Source organism: Camelus ferus, chromosome 3 (genome assembly GCF_009834535.1).
Source record: "Camelus ferus isolate YT-003-E chromosome 3, BCGSAC_Cfer_1.0, whole genome shotgun sequence".
NCBI lineage: Eukaryota > Metazoa > Chordata > Mammalia > Artiodactyla > Camelidae > Camelus > Camelus ferus.
In genome coordinates, this window is record NC_045698.1 from 74,165,936 (window position 1) to 74,192,128 (window position 26,193).

Consider the following 26,193-nt stretch of genomic DNA (forward strand, 5'->3'; position numbering starts at 1 on the left):
GTAAGAATGTATAAGTCAGTGTAATTCTAACAAGAATAAAAGTTGTATTCTAGTTGATCATGTTGTTATAAACAATTGTCCCAGAAAATACTTCTTGAGAACATTAATGACTTTGGCTAGAGAAATCTAGTATATGAAGAATGGCATCATTAATAACTAGGTCTAATAAATGTACTGATTTGAAAACTTAGAAAACTATTGACACTGCATCTTTAACCTATTTTTCAAGCTTTTATTTACATACGTAAATCCATCTTCTTTTTAAAGCATGTTCCCCAAATACGAAGGAATACATTTTTAAAAGTATGTTCAATTCAGTAGCCATTTGTCACTAAAACATTTATTGAATGTCTGTTATCTGCCAACATATGGGTGGATGTGATAAAAAGGTAACTAGATACTTCCCACTCTCAAAGGAGTTGACAATCCTTCAGCAAGATACACCTGTAAACCATAATTTCAGTTATTCATGGAGGGCAATTTGGCGTGATCTAGTAAAAATTTGAAAATGTACCTATCTTAGCTCCCTTTAATTACACTTCTAGATATGGATATTAGAGAAATTCTCACAGATAAGCACAGAAGACTTACACAAAGATTTTACTGCAATGCTGCCTATAATGGTAAAACAATGGAAACAGTAAAAGTATCCCTCAATATGAAATGGATAAACAGGAGATACATACATATATAGGATACTAACAGTTTAAAAGAATGAATTACATATTCATTATGGCTAGATCTCAAAACAACTTTAAAGTAAAAACGCAAATTGTAGACTGACAAACTTTGGCAGACCAGATATTTAACCACATGACATCAGATATAAACTATCTGTCATCATAAACTAAACAACATTATATTGCTGTTCATGGTACCCATTGTGTATTTTAAACTTGTTTTTTTAAGCATTTTAGATCATCATAGTAGTTGCCTCTAGAAAGAGATATGGGATAATAGGGAATACAAGACAAATGAGACAAAGTGTATTTGCTTTATTAATTTAAGAAGAAGAAGCAAATTTAACAAAATGTTAACAACTGCTGATGTGTAGGTGATGGGCCTGAAGACGCTACTCTTTTTATTATTCTGAATTTTTCTTAATTTCCCCAAGTTAAAAAAAAATACAAAACCAAAATAATTTGATCACATTTCACATTTGCTGAAAAATCCCATGCTGTAATCTCAATTACCAAGAGACACACAAATTTGTTACCATGACACTCAAAAAACTTAATAACCTGGTCCCTACCTTCCTTTACAGACCCAACTATAAACACTTCCCTCACCACCCTGCTACAAACCTACTCTTACTTTAACACCCACCACTCACTAAATATTCCACCTATTTTCCTGGTGCCTTGTCTTTGTTAACGTTATTTTTCACAACTGCAATCACTTACCCCTCAAAAATGTTTGTTTGTATCACAATCACCACATCACTATGTATCATTCAAAATCCAGTTCAAATGTCACCTACTGTTTATAGGATTTAGTGATTCCTCCCTAATCCCTCACACAAGTAACTGTTTTGCAAATGGCATTTCCATAGCACTTATCACTAGGAAGGGATATCTCTTCTTTGGCAGTGTAGCTCTTTTTTTAATTCCTTAGTAGTGCCTGGCACATAGTACATATTCAAATGTTAACTGCACTGAATCAACATCTGAAATAGTGTTAAGGAACAGAGTAGAAAGTTAACAGTTCATTAACCCATAACAATTTCCAATAAGTCTACTGCACAAAAATGAAATGGTATTTAGCTTCTGAATCCAAATTTCACAAAAAATACAAAATATTATCTTTCAGCCAAGTAAAAAATTTTGCATAAAGAGCATAATTCTACTAGAGTTAATTATGTTCATATTTGTATAGGACTAAGATCAACATTAAACACTATATTGAAGACAATTTTCCTCTTTGATAATTTTACTAATTTTCCTAGAAAAGATTTCAATGTATCTCCATTGGTGCTAGCAGCTTCCCCCAAAATCAGCTATCATCCTAGCAAAAGGATCTTCTGCTCATGCTAATAATTTACTTCCTCCTTTGATGTCTCATAGCACCTGGCAGTGAGTGTTTTAAGGGGGATAACACTTTTTGGAAATTACTGCTTGGTTCAAAGGCATATGGATTATCTCCATCTGTGATGTACCCACGCAAAGGGCTTGAGTACAAAGGTTTGGGAATCTAACAGATCTGGGTTAGAATCTTGACTTTGACACATACCTGTTGTTATTTAACCTCTCTAGGCTTCAATTTCCTCATCTGTAAAATGGAATAGAAATAAGGTACCTCATACTGTGGTTATGAGAATCAATTATGTAAAACTACATAGTGTCTAGAACATTACAAACACTCAAAGGAGATATCTATTATTAAGTATTTTCAAATATCAACAAATGCCACAAAATCCTGAAATGTAGTATACAATAATAAGATGAAGTTCAGTAACTTTAGATCACCTTCTTTAGAATGCTACATTCATGCATGACTGTTTATTGGAAACTACCACTCTGGGTGTAAGTAAATGCCTCATCAATTATGAGAGCAAAGGGCAATGAAGGCAAATATATATCCTGGGAGATTTTGGAGGCTGAAGTGAGTACTTACAAAATGGAATCCCTCAGAAATGTATATTATTCATGTCTGGGATTACAAGTAAACTCACTTCACAAGGAGTATTTGAGAAATAACAGGAATATAATGGAAGAATTGGGGGTTAATGGGGACCAAATTCCTTAATATATTAATTCTAAGTTGAAAGGTAAAAGAGCCAGAAAATGCAAGCCTTCATATAATGCTGAATTAGTTACTGCTATTCAAGCTGTGATGCAAATATTCACCTTACTTACCCTAGTCGATGATAACATGTCTACCAGTCTATTCACTTAGCTGCTGCAACAACCTCAAATCACAGCAAGCAGTAAAAAAGAATTAAACTGTGGGTAACTAACAGATGAAATCAGAACATAGTAAATGATACCAGGCACTGACACAGCCAATTCAAACTGGTAGACTCCAGAAAGTAAACTCTGATATGGAGAGGAAGAAAAAAAAACTTTTATTAAAGACTTCCTCTGTTTGGGACCATACATTTTGTATTTCACCTCAATCTCATTTAGTCTGATCCACAAAGGAACATGTCTAAGGTAGTATTATATCCTCTCTGTAAACAAGGAAATGAAAGTACAAAAATTAACTTACTCAATCACATGATTAATAAACAGTAGGATTAAGGTATAAATTGAGCTCAATTCAACTCAAACTTAAGTGTTTGCCTCATTCATCCCTTAAAATGCTACCAGCCTGGAAGAAGGAAGCTAGAGAGGTGAATTTAGATCCTACCTCACACATGTAAGCCTCCCAAACAATAATAAAATTAAAAACAGTAAAGAAACAATGATACAAATAAGGTTACAGCAGGAGCCAAAGGACTCTAGAAGATGGCACAGAATTGTAAAACTAGTAAAAATGATTCACCAGGAGTTTGAAAAAATAATGGGTCACAATTATCTGTCAGGAAATCAAGTTCTAACCAGAAAACATTTATAATTTCCCTACACTTTTTAAAATCTATTCATAATACATTACTACTTTGTTGGGTAATTCAGAAATCTATCCTAGTTTCACAACTGTACAGAGTAGGTGTTTAAAAAAAAGACAAATAAACGTAACACATACAGATCTATATCAAATATGTTAACTCCAGGACTTCGCATAGAAGCCATTTTCAAAATGATAAAATTCTAGTACTTTGAAACATCAAGGTGGGTAACAAATGACAGATAACCCATCTGACTCCATTCTACAACCAAATAAAAAGCTGCCCAAAAAGGTTCTGTCCAAAAAGCAGAAAAGCAGAATCTGAAGCGAGGACAGCAAAGAAGCAGAGAGATATACATAATAAAATTTCTAGATCATCAGTAACTATACACACAAACTAAATATGGCTTTAAAATAATTTCGTAGCCAGTACCATACAGAAGTGATATAAATGCTATACCTAAAAGAAGGCAGACAGTTGTGCACAATATACTAGATCCTCACTACTGTTGTATTCCTCAGATCTATTTTTATAGTCTACACAACAGCTTTACAGCAAATGCAAAATACATCCATGTAGGTGCATGGCACTTGTCCCACTCAAAAATGACTAAAACAAAATCTCATTCTCTGGAGGGAAGGTTTTAACATGTAAGTTCACAATTCTTTGTCTCACCATAAATCCTTTGAGTCCTAAAATGTCAAGTCACTGTCCTCACTTTCTCTCTGAATAAAACTCTGTCTGATAAATACAGGAATACTTTCCCTGTTCTAAAGTTTACCTTACTTATGGTGCCACAAATAAGAATGTTCAAATATCTTGCTACTTCATGTAACACAGCAAGTTCACCTTGTAATATTCTAGATACAATACTTCATAGTTTTAAAGAAAATTTCCCATTAAAGCCACCTAAAGAACAAAATTAAAAATAAATCATAAAAACCTGCAGAAACTTTGTACAAGCATTTTATCTTTATAGTTACATCAAGGACACACAAGCTATGTCACTGAAATATACAAAGACAATGCTGCCATCTAAAGGCCAAGATAAAATATGAAAAAATGTATACTTGGTCAAATACTGTCAATGTATATAAAAAAAAAACCAATGTGGTATTTTAAAGTCAGCAAAGTTTATACTTATAAAAAAAACACTATGCTATGATTATTTTTAAGCTATACAATAAAGCTCTAATACTCTTCAGAAAATTCTTTTTGAGATGATTGATAAGAGAATTAGCAAAATAATCTGGCTAATGATCAATATCTGTACAGGTAAAGTTCTGGTGGCATCCTTTCAGACACAATATTCTCCTAAGTATCCCTATTAGTTGCTATTGTAAAATATTTATCCTATTTAATGATGTTTATTATTTCCTGTCTATAATTACATATGCAGTATAATTTTATATATATGTATATATAAATATTATTTGCCTTTAACCAGGCTATTATTGCTACTCACCCTATTTAAAATATTTGTTGTTAAAGGACTAAGAATATTACATCTCAGAGTGAAAAAACCCGAACTACTTAAAACTGTAGCTTTGCAAGTAATTTAAGTATTTCTTATTTCATAAATTCTAAAAATACAAAGTTCCTACAGGAAATTAGTTATCAATAGTTCAATTGTCCAGCAGAAGGAGTTCAAATTATTCTAAATTTTCCTTTCTAAGAAATTAAATTGAAAGAATTTCATTGAATTGAACTTCACTTAAGATTTATCAAAATTACTTACAAATTTGCAATAAAATCAAAATGTTTACTGAGTAACATTACATACTGATTCTCTTAGCATTTAAGTATATAACATCCTTCTAATGGACGGCAATATAGAAGAAATTAGAACATAACTAGAACCTTCAAAACAAAATTAATTCCTTTGGAAAACCACTGACCAAAAAATTAAATGTGTCAAGAAAAAAGCTTCTCTGTGTTTACTCAACAAGAAAACAAATACTAATCACTCAACAAATATTCCCTTTATGTGAGGAATATAAAAATTATAAATTGGGATTACCATCCTTTATCTTGAGTGTAAAGTGGAAGCCAATGGACAACAAATAAAGTCAAGATCTCATAAAAGCTACTAGTTTTTTATGGTTTCCTACAAGTCAGAGTTTATACAAGGCAATTTAAGGACATTATGTCATTTAATCCTCAAAACCACAACCTGCAAAAATACAAATACTAATAACCTCATTTGCAAAAGAGGTTCAGAGATCTTAAGCAACTTTCCCAAAGTCACAATGCAAGTGGATACCAGGATTTAAAAATTCACTCTCTCTGATCCAGAAGATCTTATTCTCTCCATGAGTTCATACTGCCTCAAATGTGATTACTAAATTTGTATTAAATATAAAGAGAAATGGGAAACATTTTTACTATGTAGTTTCAGAGGAAAATATAATTCTATAAATATAATTTTACATGGTAATAAAAGCATTTACTTTTATTTCACAGTGGTTCAATTTTTGTAACTGCAATCTCTTTTTTTAAAAAGCAGTTTCTCATTTGAACTGCTGAAGCTTCTAGAGATTTTCAAAACTTAAATATATAAGATGTATTTATCAAATTTTGTAAAGTAACTCAAGGGCAACAGAAAAGTGTCTTTATTTTGTGGATACCACTAAAAAGCAAGACTTCTTTGTAAATATGCTACATATCCAGGGTCACCTTGCCTACATTTTAATATACAGTATTTTTCAACATTGAGAACACTATTAGTGCCTCCCTAGTGACAACTTTTCTGTTAACCTGTACTATAGACCTTTCAAATAAAAATTAAATGGATTTGGAGTATCATTCAGCCATAAAAAGGAATGAAGCTCTGATACATGCTATAATATGAATGAACTTTGAAAAAATTTTGGCAAGTTAAAGAAGGCAGACATTAAAGACCACATATTATATGATTCCATTTATATGAAAGGTCTAGAACAAGCAAATCCATAGAAAAAGAAAGTAGATTACAGTTGTCAGGGGCTGGAGGAAGGGAGACTGAAGAGTGACAGCTAATGGGCACAGGGTTTCTTTTTGGGGTAATGAAATTGGTATGGAATTAGTGATGATGATTGCACAACTGTATGAATATACTAAAAACCACTTAATTGTACACTTTAAAAAAAGTGAGTTTTATGATATGTCAAGTGTATCTCAATAAAAGAAAACTACATGGCTTTAAATACATTTATATAACACAATACATGTGAAATGAGTTACATACACATGTGCTTAAAATAGAAAACCTACATAACAACCTAAAAACTATAAAACTATAAAAACTACCTAAAAAGTACCAAGATTATCAGCCTCAATTTATTGAATCCCATTTTATACCATACTAAGTGAAAGGCTCTATTTCACAAGTGTGTATCTTCCTGAATATTAAAAATTCCAAACTACCTATAATTACTACAATCACTAAGGTAATCAGAAGGAACGACAACCACATGCTTGTTTGGCAACCAAATTTAATTTTTTCCAATTAATTTTTTCCACTGTCAGAGTTTAGGAAAAAACATACTAGCATATGCAAATGTAGAATTTTTAACACACAAGTAACACAAGCACCTATACAGTTACAAATCAACTTATAAAATCATTATTTTGAGAAGATTCTTGCTTTTAAGTACGATTTGCCTCTAGACCACCAAATGAAAATAAGCAGAGAAAAATTTATAAGCTAAGTTATAAGGAATTCAAGAGTTAGAAACAAAATGAAAAACATGAGGATGATAACAAGTACTTACTAATTTGTTTTCCTGCATGTATATTCTTTGTAATTTCAGACAGCCCTTAGCTATGACGATCATGCCTTCATCTGAGATCTTGTAACACTGGCCGAAATGAATATCTTTCAGTTCTCTGCACTTTGAGCCCAGCTGTAAACAAAGAGATTTGGCTGAACGCTCCGAAAATAACAAAGGTAACATATTTCTAGTGGGATTTCCATACAGTTTTTAAAATAACCATACTGAAGTTAAATAATTGTTTATAAATAGCTTTTAAAATAAAAAAGAATGTAGGCAAACTATAATTTAAAATAGTGTTGGTAAGCCTTTTCACCTTCTACTTATTTCCTTGCTTCAACTGCCTCACACTATATGCCCACCTAGGTGCCTGGATTCCTTAACACTCCAAATTCGTATCTTTATTTCTCCTGAGTCTTTTTATCAGTCATACTATTAGACTGAGTGGGACACAAGTCCAAGGACTAAAACAAAGGTCCAAGAAGTGAGACAAAGGACCAGTGAATGAATGAATATTTAATTAATGAGATTCTACTTCTAGTTCTGACTGCCTCAATGAATCATTTTTCTCCATCAGCTAATTTACTCTGTGAAAGAGAAAAAAGACTCAATATGCTATAGCCAATATTTTGTTGATACTTATTTACACACTTATTGCATAAACTGAAAAAAGAAAAAAGGACTAGTGATTTCCTGATTGAAATCTCAAATGTACCTTAAATAGTTACTGAACAGGTAAAATATTCTCCTTAAAAAACATTAAGTATCACAAAGAACAAATTACATACATTTCTTTTTAAAACCAACACTATAGATGATCAAAGCAAACTATAAGTAAATGTTGTTTTATGAGTATTAGATATGAAGAGAGTCATCTTACAGATAAAATAAGAAGCTTTTGTAAAAACTTATATAGCAAAAATTATCTAAAAAGCTACATAAAAACAATAAAACCCAGTGTTGGCAAAAGTTCAAGTGTGCTGATACACCACTGGTAAGAGTGTAAATTAGTACTAAAAATCCTATTGAAGGGCTACTTAGCATGAATAAAAAAAGTTTATAAAATTTGCCTGAAAATTGTATGACTCAGCTTCTAAATATTTACCAAAAAATTAAAGATGTATGGATAAATGGATAGATACGTAGCAAAGAAAGCATACTAAAATGTTAATTATACAATCTACTTAGTGGATATATTAAAACCCTTTCAAAATTTTCATATATTTAAAATTATTCATAACAGACTATTGGAATAATTAAAGGTGGTAAGATTTAGCTACAAGAAACTAACACAAGGTTTTTTTTTTTAATAGCAAAATACAGAAAATAAGGTTACAAATTATGGTATTTTCATAAAATTGAATATTCTATAGCCATTAAAATTAAACACTTGACAAATAAAAATGAAAACTGTACATGTTTTTATAATACAATTGAATTTTTATAAACAAATCATACATACTTAAATATACATATGTATATAGAAAAGAGATGAAACATACACCAAGGTGTTTACAGTGGTTATTTCTGATTAGCACAATAATGGGTATTGTTCTTTTTCTCTTTTCTGCCTATCAATCTTCTCACATCTTTTAAAAAATAAATACTACTTTCATAATAAAAAAATTTTCAAGTTCTGTTTCAAGTAAAGTAATAATATTATCAGAAAGATAAGCAGTTTCAGTTATTTGTCCAGGGATAGTGATACACCTAGATTACACTATAACCAATTATATATTCCACTAGAAATGTAAACTCCATGAAGACAGAGGTTTGTCTGTTATCTAACATATGCCTGGCGCCCAGTGTCTTAAAGTTAGTTGATATATTTGGTGAATGAATGAAAAGTTGGATTAGAGTTATTCATCATAAAGAGGCCTCTATGAAAAATGAACAAATACAGAAAACCATGATTATGGTCTCATATACCACCATGTTCTACTCAATTCCTCAATTCAAGAGTTCTAAATTGGGAGAAGAGTATAGTTCAAGTGACAGAGTGCATGCTTAGCATGCATGAAGTCCTGGGTTCAATCCCCACTACCTCCTCTAAAAATAAATAAATAAATCTAATTACCTTGCTCCCCTCGACACACACACAAAAAGTTCTAAATTGGGTCCACAGATGGAATTCAGGGATTCAAGGAAAATGGATGAGGAAAAAGGAGTAATTTTCATTTTCTTACTATTCTCTTAATGAACTTTACACTAACCTTCACTTATTAAACAGAAGATCACAGTAATTTAACAGGATGTGTGAGTTTGTAAACAATAGAAATCAAAGATAATTTCATGTAATATTAGTTCTGTTCCAGATACTATGAAATATCATTTTTTGTTCATCAGTATTCATCATGTTCATTACATCTCCCACCAGATCTTATAATGCATTAAAGACTTTGATATATTTCTAGAACAAACATACAATGTCACGTTACTTAGACCTGAGAAAGAGGAATCCAAAGCCAACAGTGAAGAAAGTAGAAGAGCAATTTGATAATCACTACAGAACTTCCAACAAGCTTACATCTGTCTGGCAGTGAGGGTGAGGCTGGTGTTAAAAACATCAGGATTCTTTAAAGTCAACTTAAGAAGCAGTTAACCACTCAGATCACCTCCCCATTACTGCACAGCCTGCCCTTGCCCACTGTCCCACACTACCAAAACACTGGAGCTCTCCGAGGGGAGTAAAATGTAGGGTCTCCGGACTGGGGTATGCCAAGTACAGCTGAGAGCAGAAGCACACTGCTGAAAATGTGGGGATGACATGAAAGTTTATACAGTGAAAATAGAGCAATTAAAAAAATAATAATCCTATAAAATGTTCCAGGATGAAAGGATATGGGGAAGCAAGGGTATACCGCAGTGGTAGAGTGTATGCCTGGCATGCCTGAGGTCCTGGGTTCAATCCTCAGTACCTCCATTAGAAAAATGAATAACCTAATTTGTCCCCCTGCAAAAAAAAAAAAAAGGAAAGAAAGGAAAAAGAAAGGATATGGCTTCCAGACTAAAAGGGCTCACTCATGTCCAGCTAAATGACAAAAAGAAGACCTATGCCAAGGCAAATCATCATAAAATTTCAGAATTGTGGGTATTAAAAAAAAATTTTACAGACTTCATCAACTTCTTAATGACAACACTGAAAGAAACCAGCAGTGCAATGCCATCAAATTCTGAAGGAAAATCATTTCATACCTAGAATTCAATACTCAGGATTCAGACTATGAATTAAGTGTGAGGGTAAATAGAGACATTTTCAGACATGCAAGTTCTCAAAAGATTTCTCATATATTCTCTATCATGAAGCTATTAGAATCCGTGCTTTATAAAACATGAGACTACACCAAAAGAAAGAATACATGACATCTAGGCAACAGGACATCTAATAGAACAGCAAGATGAAGAAAACCTCAAGAATAATGATGAAGGTAAGATACTAATATGACCAGTAATGCAAGAATACTTATATAAAAGAAGTTCAGACCAGACTGAAGCCTTCAGAGTATCCCAGGCAAATCTGCTTTAAGAAGATAAATTTGATGACGTATCTACATACAAATAAATTAAGGCAACCGGGGAAAAGCTTTGGGCTCCATCAGTGTTAAGAATATAAAAACTAAGTAAACTAAATGAGGACAAAAAGACATATTATTAATTCCAATAAACACAAAATTCCTGAGGGAAAAGAAGTAGGTATATAATTATTAAATATAAATACTGAATACTTATTTAATCATAATCATAACAGAATTATCTTGAGACAATGAGGGGCTAAGAGACAGGGCAGGATAAGTGAGCTAAATTTTATCTTCCATAGCAAGGAAACTGCACAGATGGTCTAAAAGGGATAAATCAAGAAAGTACATACAGACATGGACAAGCAATGCTTCTTCTCTACTATTCCTTCCTTCTCCTGGTCTCTGTACTGATTAGTTTGTGTTTAATAAGCTGAACATGTTCAGCTCATCTCTGTCCTTTTTCCCCTTGGAAACAAACTGTCCACAGGGAGCAAGCACCTACTTCTACATTTGCAGGACACTGCTGGTCCAGCCTAGTGGATGATGCTTTGGTTCACTGGTCAAACTCCAGTATTTGAGTTAACAAGCCTATTTAACTCTATTACTAAGCAACATTCTCTAATCTAGCCTTTCTGTATAATAAAGTTGGTATTTTTCCTCTGTCACTATTCTAGTGTCTTATTTGCCAATTTATTCAATCCTGGGCAATAAAAACACTGCAACAATTAGTGCACCAGCCAGGATCACTGAGAAATAGAAGAACAGAATCTGTATAAAAGGAGTGACTGAGGTATCTGGTAGACATCAGTGTCTGTGAAAAGGTTGGTAAAGTATCATGTTAAGATATGTAAGTTATATTGCTGCTGCCAGGAAGAGAGGTTTAAACTGATTACATGGTGTTTTTACCTTAGCAAGTAGTTTTGGTGGCTTTATGTACAAACAAGTGAATTTCCATAGAGGTAGTGGCCAAGTGGGCAGGCATACACGTAAGGACCATGGTGATGGCCTCAACATACATTAGCAGCATAGGACCCCAATATGCCTCAGGGGATAATTACTGTCATTTAGTCTCATTGAAGAAACTGATGTTCTCTTTCAGACACCATCACTGGAGATAACAGGGAAGACTGTATTTGGAAGACGGTATTTGCATCACTGCCTATCTGCACTAATCACTGTTACCCCAAAAAATGTCTTAAAGTTCCTGACTATCCAAACACTGGAGAGTCAATCATTATATCCAGGGTATTACCAGTTATGCTGATGGTGTTCAAATCTCTCTGGACAGACAAAAAGGTAGACAGAGAGAAACAACTTGCCAGAGCAGAAAGCCATTAGAAGAAACCTTCACAGGAACCAGTGCCAGGGTAGGAAACCCTGAAATACAATTGATCTCCATCTGTATCAAGTAATAAGTTTACCTGCATTAATACTTATCTTATTCCAGTGAAAAGTCAGGACACCTAAAGGATCTACAAACCCCTCAAAATTACCTCCATAATACTTTCTACTTTACCAAAGAACATTCTGAAATGTTAACTACTCATCAGGTAAGAATGCCTAGCTCGTTGATGTTGACCAGATACATATCATCACTCACCTTGTTTGGATACAGGAAAACTACTGCGTGAGGGCCCTTCCAGGAAAGAGAGGTTATCAACCTCGTGAAATTTCAGCTCCAACTGCACCTCTCTATTCAGCCTGTCCTTCACTGCTGTTTGCAGCTTGACACTCATGCTAGGTGCAATCCTAACTCTGACTCTTCACCAAGTAAATGGTTTTGGTTAAATAAGACACAGAACCCCAGTATGTCATTTAAGAGGTTCTGAATCTTTATCAAGTCCAGTATCTAGTTCCCTAGGAGAGGTGCAAGTTGAATAGTAACAGAAGCCCTCTTCTAATTCTAATAATGTGCTAAGGGCATCCATCAGTCAACTCTGAAGGAAAGCATTTAATGGAAAGGGTATTTGTAGTCATTTCATCACTTAAATGAAGCCAGCCCATTCATTCATTAATCCATGGTTCATTTTAGCACAACAATAATTAAAACTGCAAACTGTCTAGAGTATATAAATAAAATATAAAAAGGACTGTCTTTGATTTATTCATTTCTTCCTTATAATAATCATTCAAGATTATTCACAATTTTGCTCAAAAGCTCCAAAGATATTTTTCAAATTTTTCTATAAAATATTGGCAGGTGATTTTCCCAGCATCTCAAACTTTAATTAAAATTTTGCACACTAACCTTGAGAATTTACAAAAGAGAATTTGTTTTAACAAGACATCTGTTGTTACTGGGTTATTTTTATAATAAAACAAACACCTTAGGAAGAGTATACTTCAACAGACAAAGTATCTAGATAACTGAAAGCACAGCATGGAACCCACAGGGATAAAAACAAGATTAGGTCTTCTAATATCACACAGAAGCTGCTCAAAACCAATATTAGGAACATAATTTGTAAAACATGACTTATACCACCCTCAACACAAGGAAGTTGTTCCTTCTACTTTCCATTCCCAATCCGTCACCACTGTCACTATTACATACATGCAAAAGAGAACAGTGAAAAAAACCCAATCCATATCTTCTAGTAACTTCACCCAACTATACTAACTGTTCATGTCTGTGAAATCATAAAAATGACAATTTCATAATTTGATTTATTAGCTTCATCATTGTAGTAGAGTAGCACAATGAGATATGGAAGAAAGCAAGGAAAATTTTTCAAATTTTCTACTCATCTGACCCATTTTACGGACTCAAATTTTAATCTTTTTCCAGGATTTATATTAACTTTGCTTTGTTTAAAGAACATTCCATTTAATACAATGAAAATATGCTACATATGCTACCAAAATATGTACCAGTACTGTTTTTTAACTGTATTGGCATGATGTATAATTAAAATTCAGAGTGAATGAAAATTCAGGACACATATGGAATAATCACTTGATCATCTATTATACACTGTAAAGACTTTATTTTTTAGAAAACCAGGAAAAATGCTACATTAGCACAAAAACCAGTTACCTATTATTGTTTCAAGTAAGAAAATATTTTGATTAAAACTTTTGAAACATAACTTTGAAAACATGGGAAGCTATCAAATGTCCATCAATAGGTGAATAGAAAAAATGTGGTTTATATATACAATAAAAATTATTCAGCCATAAAAAGGAATGAAACTGACATATGTTACAACATAGATGAACACTGAAAATATTATGCAAGTGAAATAAGTCAGACACAAAAGAGTTAATAATTAGAAATTAGAATAGAGTCTATGATGGTTACACAATACTGTGAATGTACTTAATGCCACTGAATTGTACAATTAAAAACAGTTAAAATGGTAAAAATTATGTAGATTTCATCACAGTAAAAACAAAAATTTTAAATAGGAAATACCAATAAAACTTGAGGGGAAAAAACAGTCAAGAGGCAGTGAATTGTTCCCAAACCATTTTTTTCTAATTATCATAACATAATTACATTAGATATTAAATAAACTGACTTAAATGAGCAGGAAAAAGAGAGCTCTGGCTATTAAAAAGTAGGCTGCATGTTTTACATTCAATGAAAGCAAGCCATAAAAAACTCCTGATGAAGTTTTGGGTAAGACAACTAAAAATTATAAAATATTGGGAAAATCATATTCTAAAAGACACTGTACTCATACTCCTTCATAAACAACAAGTTTCTATCCCACCTCAATTAAAAAAAAAAACTGAAAATCATAGATGCCACATCTCTGTTATAGTTAAAGCAAAATAAAGTCAAAACTCCAACTAGTCATCTCTAACTCAAGAAAAAGGCCTTGATACTATACAAGATTCACTAATGACTATATATTTATAGTATTTTTTAATTAAAATGTTTACATAATGAGTTTTGTGGGTTTATAATTTAATGTATTTTCAGGTAACTGACCAAATTCCATTCGCAGGCCCATCAGGTAAGAAGGTTTATGCTGATTTATAACAACGCCTACCTATACTTCACTGGGTTGTGGATAAGATTAAAAAAGATAATGCAAATAGAAATGCTTATTGGCACACTGAAAAGCACATAAAAGTGCTAAATAAACATTTCATATCATTATTAATTATTATTAATAGGTAAAGAAGAGAACAATTAGAACACAATTCATTAGGATTCATGTGAAAGGAACTTTTTAGAAGTGCCATAAATTTCCAGAAAGAAGCCTTCTTGACATATGAAGGCTCAATACCTCCAGTTATAGATAAAAAATATTCTCTCTAGTCACTAAAATGGACATTTCAGCTTAAGATCCTGGATATGATCCCACATGACCTGATTTAGAGATCAAGCTAAATTTAAACAAACTATTGTCTCCATACCTTCCCAACTAAGAATCTGGGCAAGTTACTTCCAAAAGATTCAATTTTTCATCCTGAAATACCTCAGTGCTGCTGCAAAGATTAATATGGGTAACAAAATATGACAGCACAAAATACAGTGCCTGTCATATAAAAAGCACCCAAAATATATTCACTTCCCTTTACTAATTGTGATGCTAATTTAGAAACAGAATACTTAAAACATTCTTAACCTACCTAAACATAACATATTTTGATAAAGAAGGCTTTCCAAGATCTTTAGTTTCTCAGTCTCATTATAAACATCAGTTATCATTATAGGGATTAAATGAGCATCATGTCATCTGAAAAGGGGAGGAAATGAGCTAAGCGGATTGAGTATGAGCTCAAGACATCTCGGCATATGAGTGTCAGCCCTATCACTTCTTACTTCACCTCAGATAAATTATACTTACTCATCTATAAAAATGAAATAATACCTATCTCAGAGTGATTGTGAATCAAAAGAGAAATTAAATGAATATATAATTAGAATATGTGAACAGTACCCTGACACAAGGTAGATGCTCATCAAGGTTACATACCTACTCTTTACCTAGTTGACAATAACACTAGAACATGTAAAGATGGATTAGATGAGACTGACATTTTCCTTTACCTTACCCAAATTCAGAATCTAAAAACAAGTAGGTGGCTTTTTTTCCTTTATTGTGATAAAGTACATGTAACATTAAAAGTGCTATTTTAACCATATGTAGGTGTATAATTCAGTGACATTATATGCACAGTGTTGTAAAACCATCACCACTATTTCCAAAATTTTTCATTATCCCAAACAGAAACTCTCTACCCATTCAGCAGCAAAGATCCATTTCCCTAGCTCCGTGAAAACCTTCATTTACATTCTTTCTCTATAAATTTGCCTATAGTAGATAATTTATGTAAGTATCTTATAATATTTGTTCTTTGTGCCTAGCCTATTTAACTTTGCATATGTTTTCAAAGTTCATTCATGTGGTAACATGTACAGCATTCCATTCCATTAAAAGCTGAGTATTTCATTGCACATACATACATTTCATTTATTCATTCATCTCTTAATGGATACTTGGATTGTTTCTACCCCTTGGCTGTTATGAATAATGATGCAATGAAAGTAAAGTGAACAAGCATCTATTTGAGTCACTGTTTTCAATTATTTGGGTTATATATCTAGGAGTTGAATTGCTGGATCATATGATAGTTCTACGTTTAATCTTTTGAGGAATCATCCAACTGTCTTCCACAGCACGTGCAGCATTTTAATTCCCACCACCAGCAATGTATGAAGGTTTAATTTCTCCATATCCAAAGACACACTTTGGTATTTTCTGGTTTTCGCTTTTGTTTGCTTTTTTAATACCCATTAGGGTAAGTGTGAAGCGACATCTCATTGTGACTTTGACTTGCAATTCTCTAATGACTAATGATGATGAGCATGCTTTCATATGCTTGTGGGCCATTGGCATTTTTTCTTTGGATAAATGTCTATTCAGGCATTTTGCCCATTTTTCAAGAGTTATGGGGGGAGTTGCTATTGGGTATATAAGTTCTTTATATATTCTGGATATTAAACTCTAATTAGATATAAAATCTGCAAACATTTTCTCCCATTTTACAAGTTGTCTGTTCACTCTCTTGAGAATGTAACTTGAAAAAAGTTTTTAATCAAGTCCAGTTTATGTTTTTTACTTGTGTTGCCTATTCTTTTGGTGTCATATTTAAGAAACCATTACCAAATTCAAGGCCATGAAGATTTATACCTATACTTTCTTCATAAAATTTCATAGTTTTAGCTCTTAAACTTAGGTCTTTGACCCATTTAGAGTTAATTTCTGTGGATGGTATAAGGTTAAGAGTCCAATGTCATACTTTTACATGTAGATATCACTTTTCCCAGCAACATTTCTTAAAAAGTGTTCTTTCCACCACTGAATGTTCTTGGCACTGTGGAAAAAAAAATCAACTGACCACAGATGTTGAGGGTTTATTTCTGGACTCCAAATTCCACTTTATTGGTCTGTATGTCAATCCTTGTGCTAGCATCACATGGTTTTAATTACTGTACCTTTGCAATAAGTTTTAAAATAAAGAAGTATGAAATCTTCCAACTTTGTTATTTATATACAAGATTGCTGTGGCTATGCTGGGTCCCTTAAAATTCTTTATGAATTTTAAGATAGATTTTTCCATTCCTGCAAAAACTATCTTTGGAGTTTTAGTAGGGTTTGCATCAAATCTGTGGACCACTTTAGGTAGTATTATCTTAACAATATTAAGTCTTCCAGTTCATAAGCTCAGGATGATTTTACATTTATTTAGGTCTTCCTTAGTTTCTTTCAAAAACATTTTATAGTTTTCAGTGTAGAAATCTTGCATCTGCTTAGTTTACTTTACTCCTAAATCTTTTATTCTTATGGATGCGATTATAAATGAAAGTATTCACCTATTTGACCAAACAGTTGCTAGAACTTCCAATACGATGTTGAAAAGAAGTGGCAAACGTTGGGCATCCTTGTTTTTTTCCTAAACTTAGGGGGAAAGTTTTCAGTTATTCACTACTGAGAATGATACCAGCTGTAGTTTATTCACATATGGCCTTTATTATGTTGAGAAAGTACCCTTCTATTCCTAGTTTTATTGGGTGCTTTTATCATGGAAAGGTGTTGGATTTCACCAAATGCATTTTGAGCCAATAAAGATGAGCCAAATAAAATGATTATGCTGGATTTTCTCCATCATTCTGGTAATGTGGAGTATTACATTGATTGACTTCTTATGCTGAGTCACCCTGGCATTCATGGGATAAATCACACTTGGTCACAGTATATAATCCTTTTACATGCTGCTGACTTCTGTTTGCTATATTTTGTTGAGAATTTTTGCACCTATAGTCATTAAGGATATTGGTCTGTAGTTATCTTTTCTTGTAGTGTCTCTTGCTTCAGAAATCAGGGTAATGCTGGCATCACAGAAGTTAGCAAGCACTGCCTTCTTTAAAATATTTGGAAGAGTCTGGGGAGGATTGGTATTAATTCTTCACATGTTAGACCAAATTGTCCAAGGAAGCCAATTCCTGACTTTTCTTTGTTGAGAGGATTTTTGTTACCAATTTACTCTCCTTCCATGTTACAAATATATTTGATTTCCTACTTATTCCTGAGTCAGTTTTTGAAGTTTGTACATTTCTAGGAATTTATCCATTTCATCTAAGCTATCCAGTTTGTGGTGTATACAGTTGTTCATAATTTTCTTGTATAATCCTTTTTATCCTTATATAAAGTTGGTGGTAATGTCTACTCTTGAATTTCTGATTTAGTAAGTTGAGTCTTCTTTTTTTCATAGGCAATCTAAAGATTTGTCATTTTTGTTGGTATTTTCAAAGAAACTAGCTTTGGTTTCATTGATTTTTCTCTATAATTTTTCTTTTTTTTCCTAGTTCCTGTATCTCTGCTCTGATCATTTTTCCTTCTTTCCGTTAGGTTTGGATTTAGTTTGCTCTTCTTTTTCAAGTTTCTCCAAGTGTACAATTAAGTCACTAATTTCAGATTTTTCTTGCTTTATAAACATAAACTTTAGCAGCTATAAATTTCCCTCTGAACACCAATTTTGTTGCAGCCCATAATTTTTGGTATATTGTGTCTTTATTTTCATTCACTTCAAGATATTTTCTAATTCCCCTTGCAATTTCTTCAATGTCCTATTGGTTGTGCAAGAGTGTATTGCTCAACTTCCACATATTTGTGTCTTTCCCAGTTTTCCTTATGTTACTGATTTCTAGATTCATTTCATTATGGTCAAAAAGATACTTGTATGATTTCAATCTTTTCAAATTTATTAAGAGTTATTTTGTGGTCCGAAATATGGTCTAATCCTGAGAATGTTCCATGTGCACTTGAGAAGATCTTCTGTTGTTGAGTGTAGCATACTGTATTCATCTGTTAAGTATAATTGGCTTATAGTATTGCTCAAGTCCTCTGGTTCCTTGATCTTCTGGTTGTTCTCTCCCTTATTGAAAGTGGGGTCCTAAAGCCTCCAACTATTAATGTAGAACTGTCTTTTCTTCCCTTCAAGTCTTTCTATTTTTGCTTCATATATTAGGAGCTCTGTTGTCAGGTCCATATATGTTTATAACTGCTTTATTTTCTGATGAACTGAAACCTTCATCAATATATATAGTGACTTCCATTGTCTCCTGCAACCTTTTTTGACTTAAAATTGATTTTTTTTCTAAAACAGATCTTCCTCAATTTTCAATGGGCTTACAACCTGATAAACCCAGTATAAACTGAAAATATCAGAAGTCAAAAATGCATTAATACACCTAACCTACTGAACAGCATAGGTGAGCCTAGCCTAACTTAAACATGCTCAAGACATGTTATATTAGCCTACAGTTGGGCAAAAACATCTAACATGAAGCCCATTTTATAATAAAAATGTTGAGTGTCTTACATAATTCCACTGAACATTAAAAACCGAATGGTTGTATGGGTACAGGTAAGTTGTAAGGGTATCTGTTGTTTACCCTCATGATTGTGTGGCTGACTGGGAGCTGCAGCTCATTGTCACTGGCCAGTATCATGATAGAGCATCATAACACATATTGCTAACCTGGGAAAAGATCAAAACTCAAAATTTCAAAAGTTTCTACTGAATGTATATAGTTTTCGCACCAGGGTAAAGTTAAAAAAATTTAAGTTGAAGCATCACAAGTTGGGGACTGTCTATATAGCCACTCCATCTCTCTTTGGTTATTAGTATTTGAATGGAATAACTTTTTCTACCCTTTTACTTTCAATCTCATTGTGTCTGTACCTAAAGTGGTTGATTATTTTTTAATCTATTCTGCCAATCTCTGCCTTTATATTAGAGAATTTAATCTATTTGTACTTAAAGTAACTACTGATAAGGAAGGATCTGTTTCTGCCATTTAGGTATTTATTTACTGTATGCCATATTTTTTTGTTGTTCCTTAGCTCCTCTATTACTGCATTTTCTGTACTTAGTACATTTTATGCTGTGTACCATTTGATTCCTTTCCTATTCCATGTGTGTATTTTAGTTATTTTCTTAATGGTTACCAAGGAGATTATAATTAATATCTTAAGCTTATAACAGCCTAATTTGAATAATATCAATCAGTTTCAACAGTATATATACGTTATCCCTATACATCTCTATCCCTCCTACTTTATATGGTTATCATCAGAGATTACACTTTTACACATTATGTGCCCATTAACAAAGATTTATAATTACCATTCTGTACATTAATTTTTAAATTATACAGGAAAAACTGAGGAGTTACAAACCAAAAATACAATAAAACTATTTTTTATATTTACCTATGTAGTTACTTATACTCATATTCTTTTTTTCTTCATAAGGCTTTCAGTTTCCATCTACCATCTTTTTATTTCAACCTGAAGGACTCTTTTTACCATTTCTTGTAGGACATGTCTACTGGTGAAGTTTCTCAGTTTTGGTTTATCTAGAAATATCTTAATGTCACTCTCATTCTTGGTGGACAGTTTTGCCAGATACAGAATTCTTGGTTGACATTTTTTCTTTGAACACTTTAAGTATGTCAGCCAACTGCTTTCTGGCTTCCACAGTTTCTGATGAGAAATTAGTTGTTAATCTTATTGAGGATCCCTTATGTGCTATGATTCACTTCTCTGTTGCTGCTTTCAAGATTCTCATCTTGGTTCTAACTTTAGACTATTATGTGTAAATGTAGGTCTCTCTGAAATTATACTGCTTGGAGTTCATTCAGTTTCTTGGATGTATAGATTCATGTTTTTCACCAAATCTGGGAAGTTTTGGCCATCATTTCATCAAGTATTCTTTCTACCTCTTTCTCTCCCCCCTTTTCTTTCTGGGACTCTCATAATGCAAATGCTGTTCTACTTGATGGTATCCTCAGGTCTCTTTCAGGCTCTGTTTACTTTGCTTCATTTTTTTTTTTCTTTCTGCTCCTCAGACATGATTATTTCATTTGTCCTATTCAGGGTCACTGAGTCTTTCTTCTGCCTGCTCACATTTGATGCTAAATACCTCTTCTAAATTTTTTATATCAGTATTGTACTTTTCAGCTCCAGAATTCCTCTTTAGTTCCTTTTTACAACTTCTAGCTCTTTATTCATATTCCTATTTTGTTCATGCATCATTTTCTTGAATTCCTTTAGTTCTCTGTCCTTGCTTTCCATTGGCTCTGAATATATTTAAGATAATTGATTTAAAATCTTTATCTACTAAGTCCAAAGTTTGCGCTTCCTCAAGAATGGTTTGTCAACTTTTTTTTCATTTGAGTAGGCCATATTTTCCTGTTTCTCTGCATGCCTTGTGATTTTTGTTATTGTTGAAAACTGGACATTCAAATATTACAGTGTATTATAATGTGGTAAAGCAGGAAATCAGATTCTCCTCCTTTCCCAGGGCTTGCATTCTCTACTTATGAAAGATTTGGCTTGTGCTCAGCCAGTGTTTTGACAAATATTTTCTTGAATGCCAAGAACTGAAAAACAAAACAAAAATCAAAAAACACTTCTCCTAGTCTTTGTAGATTGGTTCTGTGCTTTAACACTTAGCCACTACATTTAACACTTTAACACTTGGTCATGTTGTTTACAACCCTGCCTTGACCTTTACTTCCTGCACTAAACCTAGAAAGCCACCAGTAGTGAAAGTTTAAGGTCTTCTCAAGTCTTTCATGAGCATGAGTCTTCCCCTGGACATGCACTTGCCTTTCTAAATTCCCTCATATACAGTGGCACTTCTGATTGCCCTAATTTTCCAAAGAAATGCTCCCTGGCTTTTCCTCTCAAGCTTTAGGTGGCTGACAGCATGACTCAGCCATAATCTTTTACCCCAAGCACCTGCAGCTTTTTGCATTTGCCTTACAATGTCTTCAATCAATGCCCACTGGTTTTCTACCCTGAATGCATTTTGAATTAGGTGAAACAAATATGAATGTCTTACATCATTCCTTTAAGAAGCTCCCAGGCAGGTTAGAATAGACAAACACACTAATTTGTGAATAAAATCTGCTCTGCTCCCTCTGGAAACAGGGACCTGGGTCCCACACTGGGAAAACAGTTGCTGTCTTCAATATAACTGCCAAGTAATACTGGGGAAGGTGTGGGGCACAGACAAGTAAAAATGCCACAAAACTTTCCTACCATTTTAAAATGACTTTTCCTTGCCCTAGTATTTGCTTTGCTGTCAAGCACTATTTTTCTGAGTTCTGGCATATTTGTTCTAACAATTTCTGCTTGTTTTTCAATGTTTCTGTGGAAGAATGGGGTTTGGGAATTTTCTACCCTGCCATTTTGCTGACATTACTCTAAATATTTGTTTTTAAAGATCCAAAAACTCGTAATATATAGCAAGACCAACATTTACTAATGTAACATCTATTATTTTTGTACCATTTTAATCTGAGGAGATGCGTATAAGGACTATTTCCAGAAATTTCTACAGAGATCCATGAATTGGACTGAAGTGTTAAACTACTGAAATCAAATACAAGCAGTCACATTAAAATATGAACTTAATGGACACAATTTCTGAGATTTCTTTGAATACTCTGGCTAATCTGTAATCTCTTGTTTGCTGTCAAGTGTTAGATGGTAATAAAATACAAGAAAAATCAAAACAGCCTATTATTCTTAATTAAATAGCTCTTATCCCCCTGAATACATGACTGTAGTTTTATGAGGTATATATAATAGAAATATGTTTCAATAGTAAAATTATTTGGAGTTCTTTTGTATGGAAATAAAAATATCAGGGTTTCAAGGTTGTAGGTACTTCACAAAGAACAGAGCATTTGGCCAAAAACAGCCTACTAGGTGCTTCACCATAAGTTTGAGAAATATTGTGAGGTAGAATGTAATACTAAATATATTAAATTTTACATCCATTTTTTTTCAGAACTCCAAATAGAAATGCCTTACATAACTGCTTTTATAAACAAAGCTCAAAAAACATATTTAAAAAAAATGTATATGGTATTTGCTAAAGTCAATTAAAATTATAGTAGTTATGATGGAAATATATTTTAAAGATATTATCAATTAAATACATGTATACCATTCTAAAACATTCATCAGTTTTAACTATCAGAAGAGGGGGAAAAATTCAGAATCTTTCAACTTGATCTGTAGAAACAACAATTCAATTAACTGCTATGTTTATGAGTAAAAAAGAAAAAGGACCAGGAAAATTAATCAACTATGAAAGCTTCATCCTAGTCCTTTTGAAACTTTATTATATATTTTTAAGTTGTTAATATACTAAAACTGTAATATCCTCCACAGCAGAGCTTATCAGACATCACTGGGTCACGAAATTAATTTACTGAGAGGGTCAAAATCAACATTTATTTAACACAATAGTATAGAATGGAAAATATCAATTGCATTGTTCATAAGGCTATGTATTATTTCATAAAACTTTCACTTCTTTTTTATGCATATACAAAAGCCATTCTCTTTCTACTACACCACAACACTACTCCATCAGAAGAAAGAGGTTAAAATAAGACACATCCTGCTATAGCACCGTCTTAAGCATAGGAAAATATTACTCTCTGCACTGCAGTGAGGTTCATACTCAATTACTTGAAGAAAATTACTTAAGGATAAAAAAAAGATTTAGATTATTTTACTACTTCTATCAGATTATAACTTTATATATAACTAACTCATAATTTAGAAACCATGAACATCTGAAGCAAACATCTACTCTATCATAAATTAATGGGCTCTAAAAATACCTCACATTCTAGGGAAGATTCACATAATTAGTCTCAAAGTTGTAAATATTAGATAAATTCATAAAACTTAACTGGCATATTAAGTCTTGCTCCTTAAAGAATTTCCTAGTTTCCCTCGATTTCAACCATAAATATGACCTTATTCTTACTAGGAACGCTCTTGGTACTGTGTTCAAGTTGTACTTATTTGTGTTATATCAGATTTAAATATATAACAAATTTAATCCATTTCTAAAGAAATACATAGACTTTTTAAAATGCTTCATCATGAAGTATAACTTGCTGGGAAATTTATATCACAAAAAAAAATCATGCCATGTCTATAAAACGTATGATTTGCCATAAAGATTAATTTGTCTTAACAGACTTAAGAACTTCATAAAATGCTTTGCTAATGAGTAATTCTGTACACAGCAGAACTAGATCACAACATACGTTAAAACAACTAAGACTATTACTGCACAATTAGCCTTTGCAGATTAAATAGGCACCCTTATAAACTGTAGCATTCTTAATACATAAATTGGATTGACTTATCCAGTACTATTTAGGACAGTCTTTCCAAATTCCTTCTAATACTGAGCTTTCAGTTAATTCATATGTAATGTTTAAGCTTAGGGATCTTCATTTTATTTCTGACTTCATCTGAGATCAGATGTGAATCTAAGACTTTATTGATACTCTGCTTTTACTGGGAAGTATTAGGACTACATCTCAATTCTAAATTTAAAAAACAGTTCTGACAAAGTTCTTGAATGGAATTGTGAATTAATTCTTTCCTTCAACAAATGTTTGCCAAGGAAACTGTGAGTAGAGTGGTAAATGTGCCTAGCCTCTGCCCTCATGGAGCAGGCTTCCTTATTCGAGGTCTAGAAGAGTAGTCTATTGGCATGGAAAAGTGGAAAGACAGTACGGGCTTTAGAGAATCTAGGCTTCAAATCCAAGGTCCACATATGCTAAACATTAGGCAAATTTGTTAATCTCTCTAAGCCTTAATCTCTTCCTTTACAAAATGAGTTTAATATCAACTATTCCACAAAGTTATTTCAAAGGTTAAATATAAAAATACCAAAATGTGTCTAGTACAATAGTGAGAACATTACTAAATATTCAAAATATCCACAAACTCTGGACTGGTACAGAGAATCCATTCACTGTCCACTCTGAGACAAAAAACCTTAAATACCATTTCCAAAGAAAGTGAATCAGGAAGGAGGGTATAGCTCTAGTGGTAGAGTGCATACCTAGCATACAGGAGGTCCTGGGTTCAATCTCCAGCAACCTCCAAGAATAAATAAATAAACCTAATTACCGCCCCCCACCAAAAAAAGGAAGTGAATCAAACAGAAAACACATACGATACCATATTTAATCCAATTATTGTGCCAAATATAAGTAATTACCACCTTTTTCTCCATTTTATACTCCTTAACTTGGACTTCTATGTATGCCTTAAAAAAGTTATTTTAAAACATGTGAGCATGCCATCTAGTAACATAAAAGGAGAATTAAAAGTTAATTTTTAAAACCTCATGCTAACCTAAATTTCATACTATTGTTGCCTAAAGCAAAATTTGGTACAAAATTTAAGCAACAAAAGACTAAATTAATAAATGGCTAGTCAAAGAAGTTCAGGCACTTACTACAAGACACAAAAAAAGTTAATTTATCAATTACAGCCATGGCAATCCAGTTCATTAACCCAAATATTCATGGATACATAAAAAAGGATGACTTATTTCAGTCTCTGAACATTACTTTTAACATAACAATGTTTCAAAGTGTTGCTGCAAGAAAACATGTTAATACAAGTAAAACCATTTAATAGATGCTAAAATTTACCTGTTTGAGTCCTTCATCAGTAAGTTTGTCCTGGTTGCCTACATGAACTTTCTGAAGTAAAGGACAGTGAGAGGCAACCGCAATAATAGAGGTGTCAGAAAGCTGTTTACACCTGTAGGCTGTGTACCTAAGAAGTCCAGGACATTTAAATGCTAGAACACATACGCCAGTATCAGACATACTGCGACAGTCAGAAATGTTGATTTCAATTATATTTTGACTTCTTGATGCAATTTTTTCCAATAATTCATCAGTGACCTAAGAGAGGGGGAAAAAAGCAATAAATTTAAACACTGCTAAAAGAAGAAACTTAACTTTCTATTCTTTTATTAAACTGTCCCCGATAATAATTATATTAAAGCATGA

General features: G+C 32.7%; 1 protein-coding gene across 3 annotated transcripts in view; it reads right to left on the reverse strand.

Annotated features, from left to right (window-relative positions):
- FBXL17 (F-box and leucine rich repeat protein 17) overlaps window positions 1–26,193 on the reverse strand; it is a 439,173-nt gene that overhangs the window by 395,861 nt on the left and 17,119 nt on the right. For all 3 annotated transcript variants that reach the window (XM_032476466.1, XM_006195859.3, XM_032476467.1), the window contains 2 exons: window positions 25,828–26,085; window positions 7,300–7,431 (listed from right to left, as the gene is read on the reverse strand). In XM_032476466.1, the coding sequence (XP_032332357.1) occupies window positions 7,300–7,431; window positions 25,828–26,085 (390 nt within the window). The remainder of the gene's footprint in view (window positions 1–7,299; window positions 7,432–25,827; window positions 26,086–26,193) is intronic.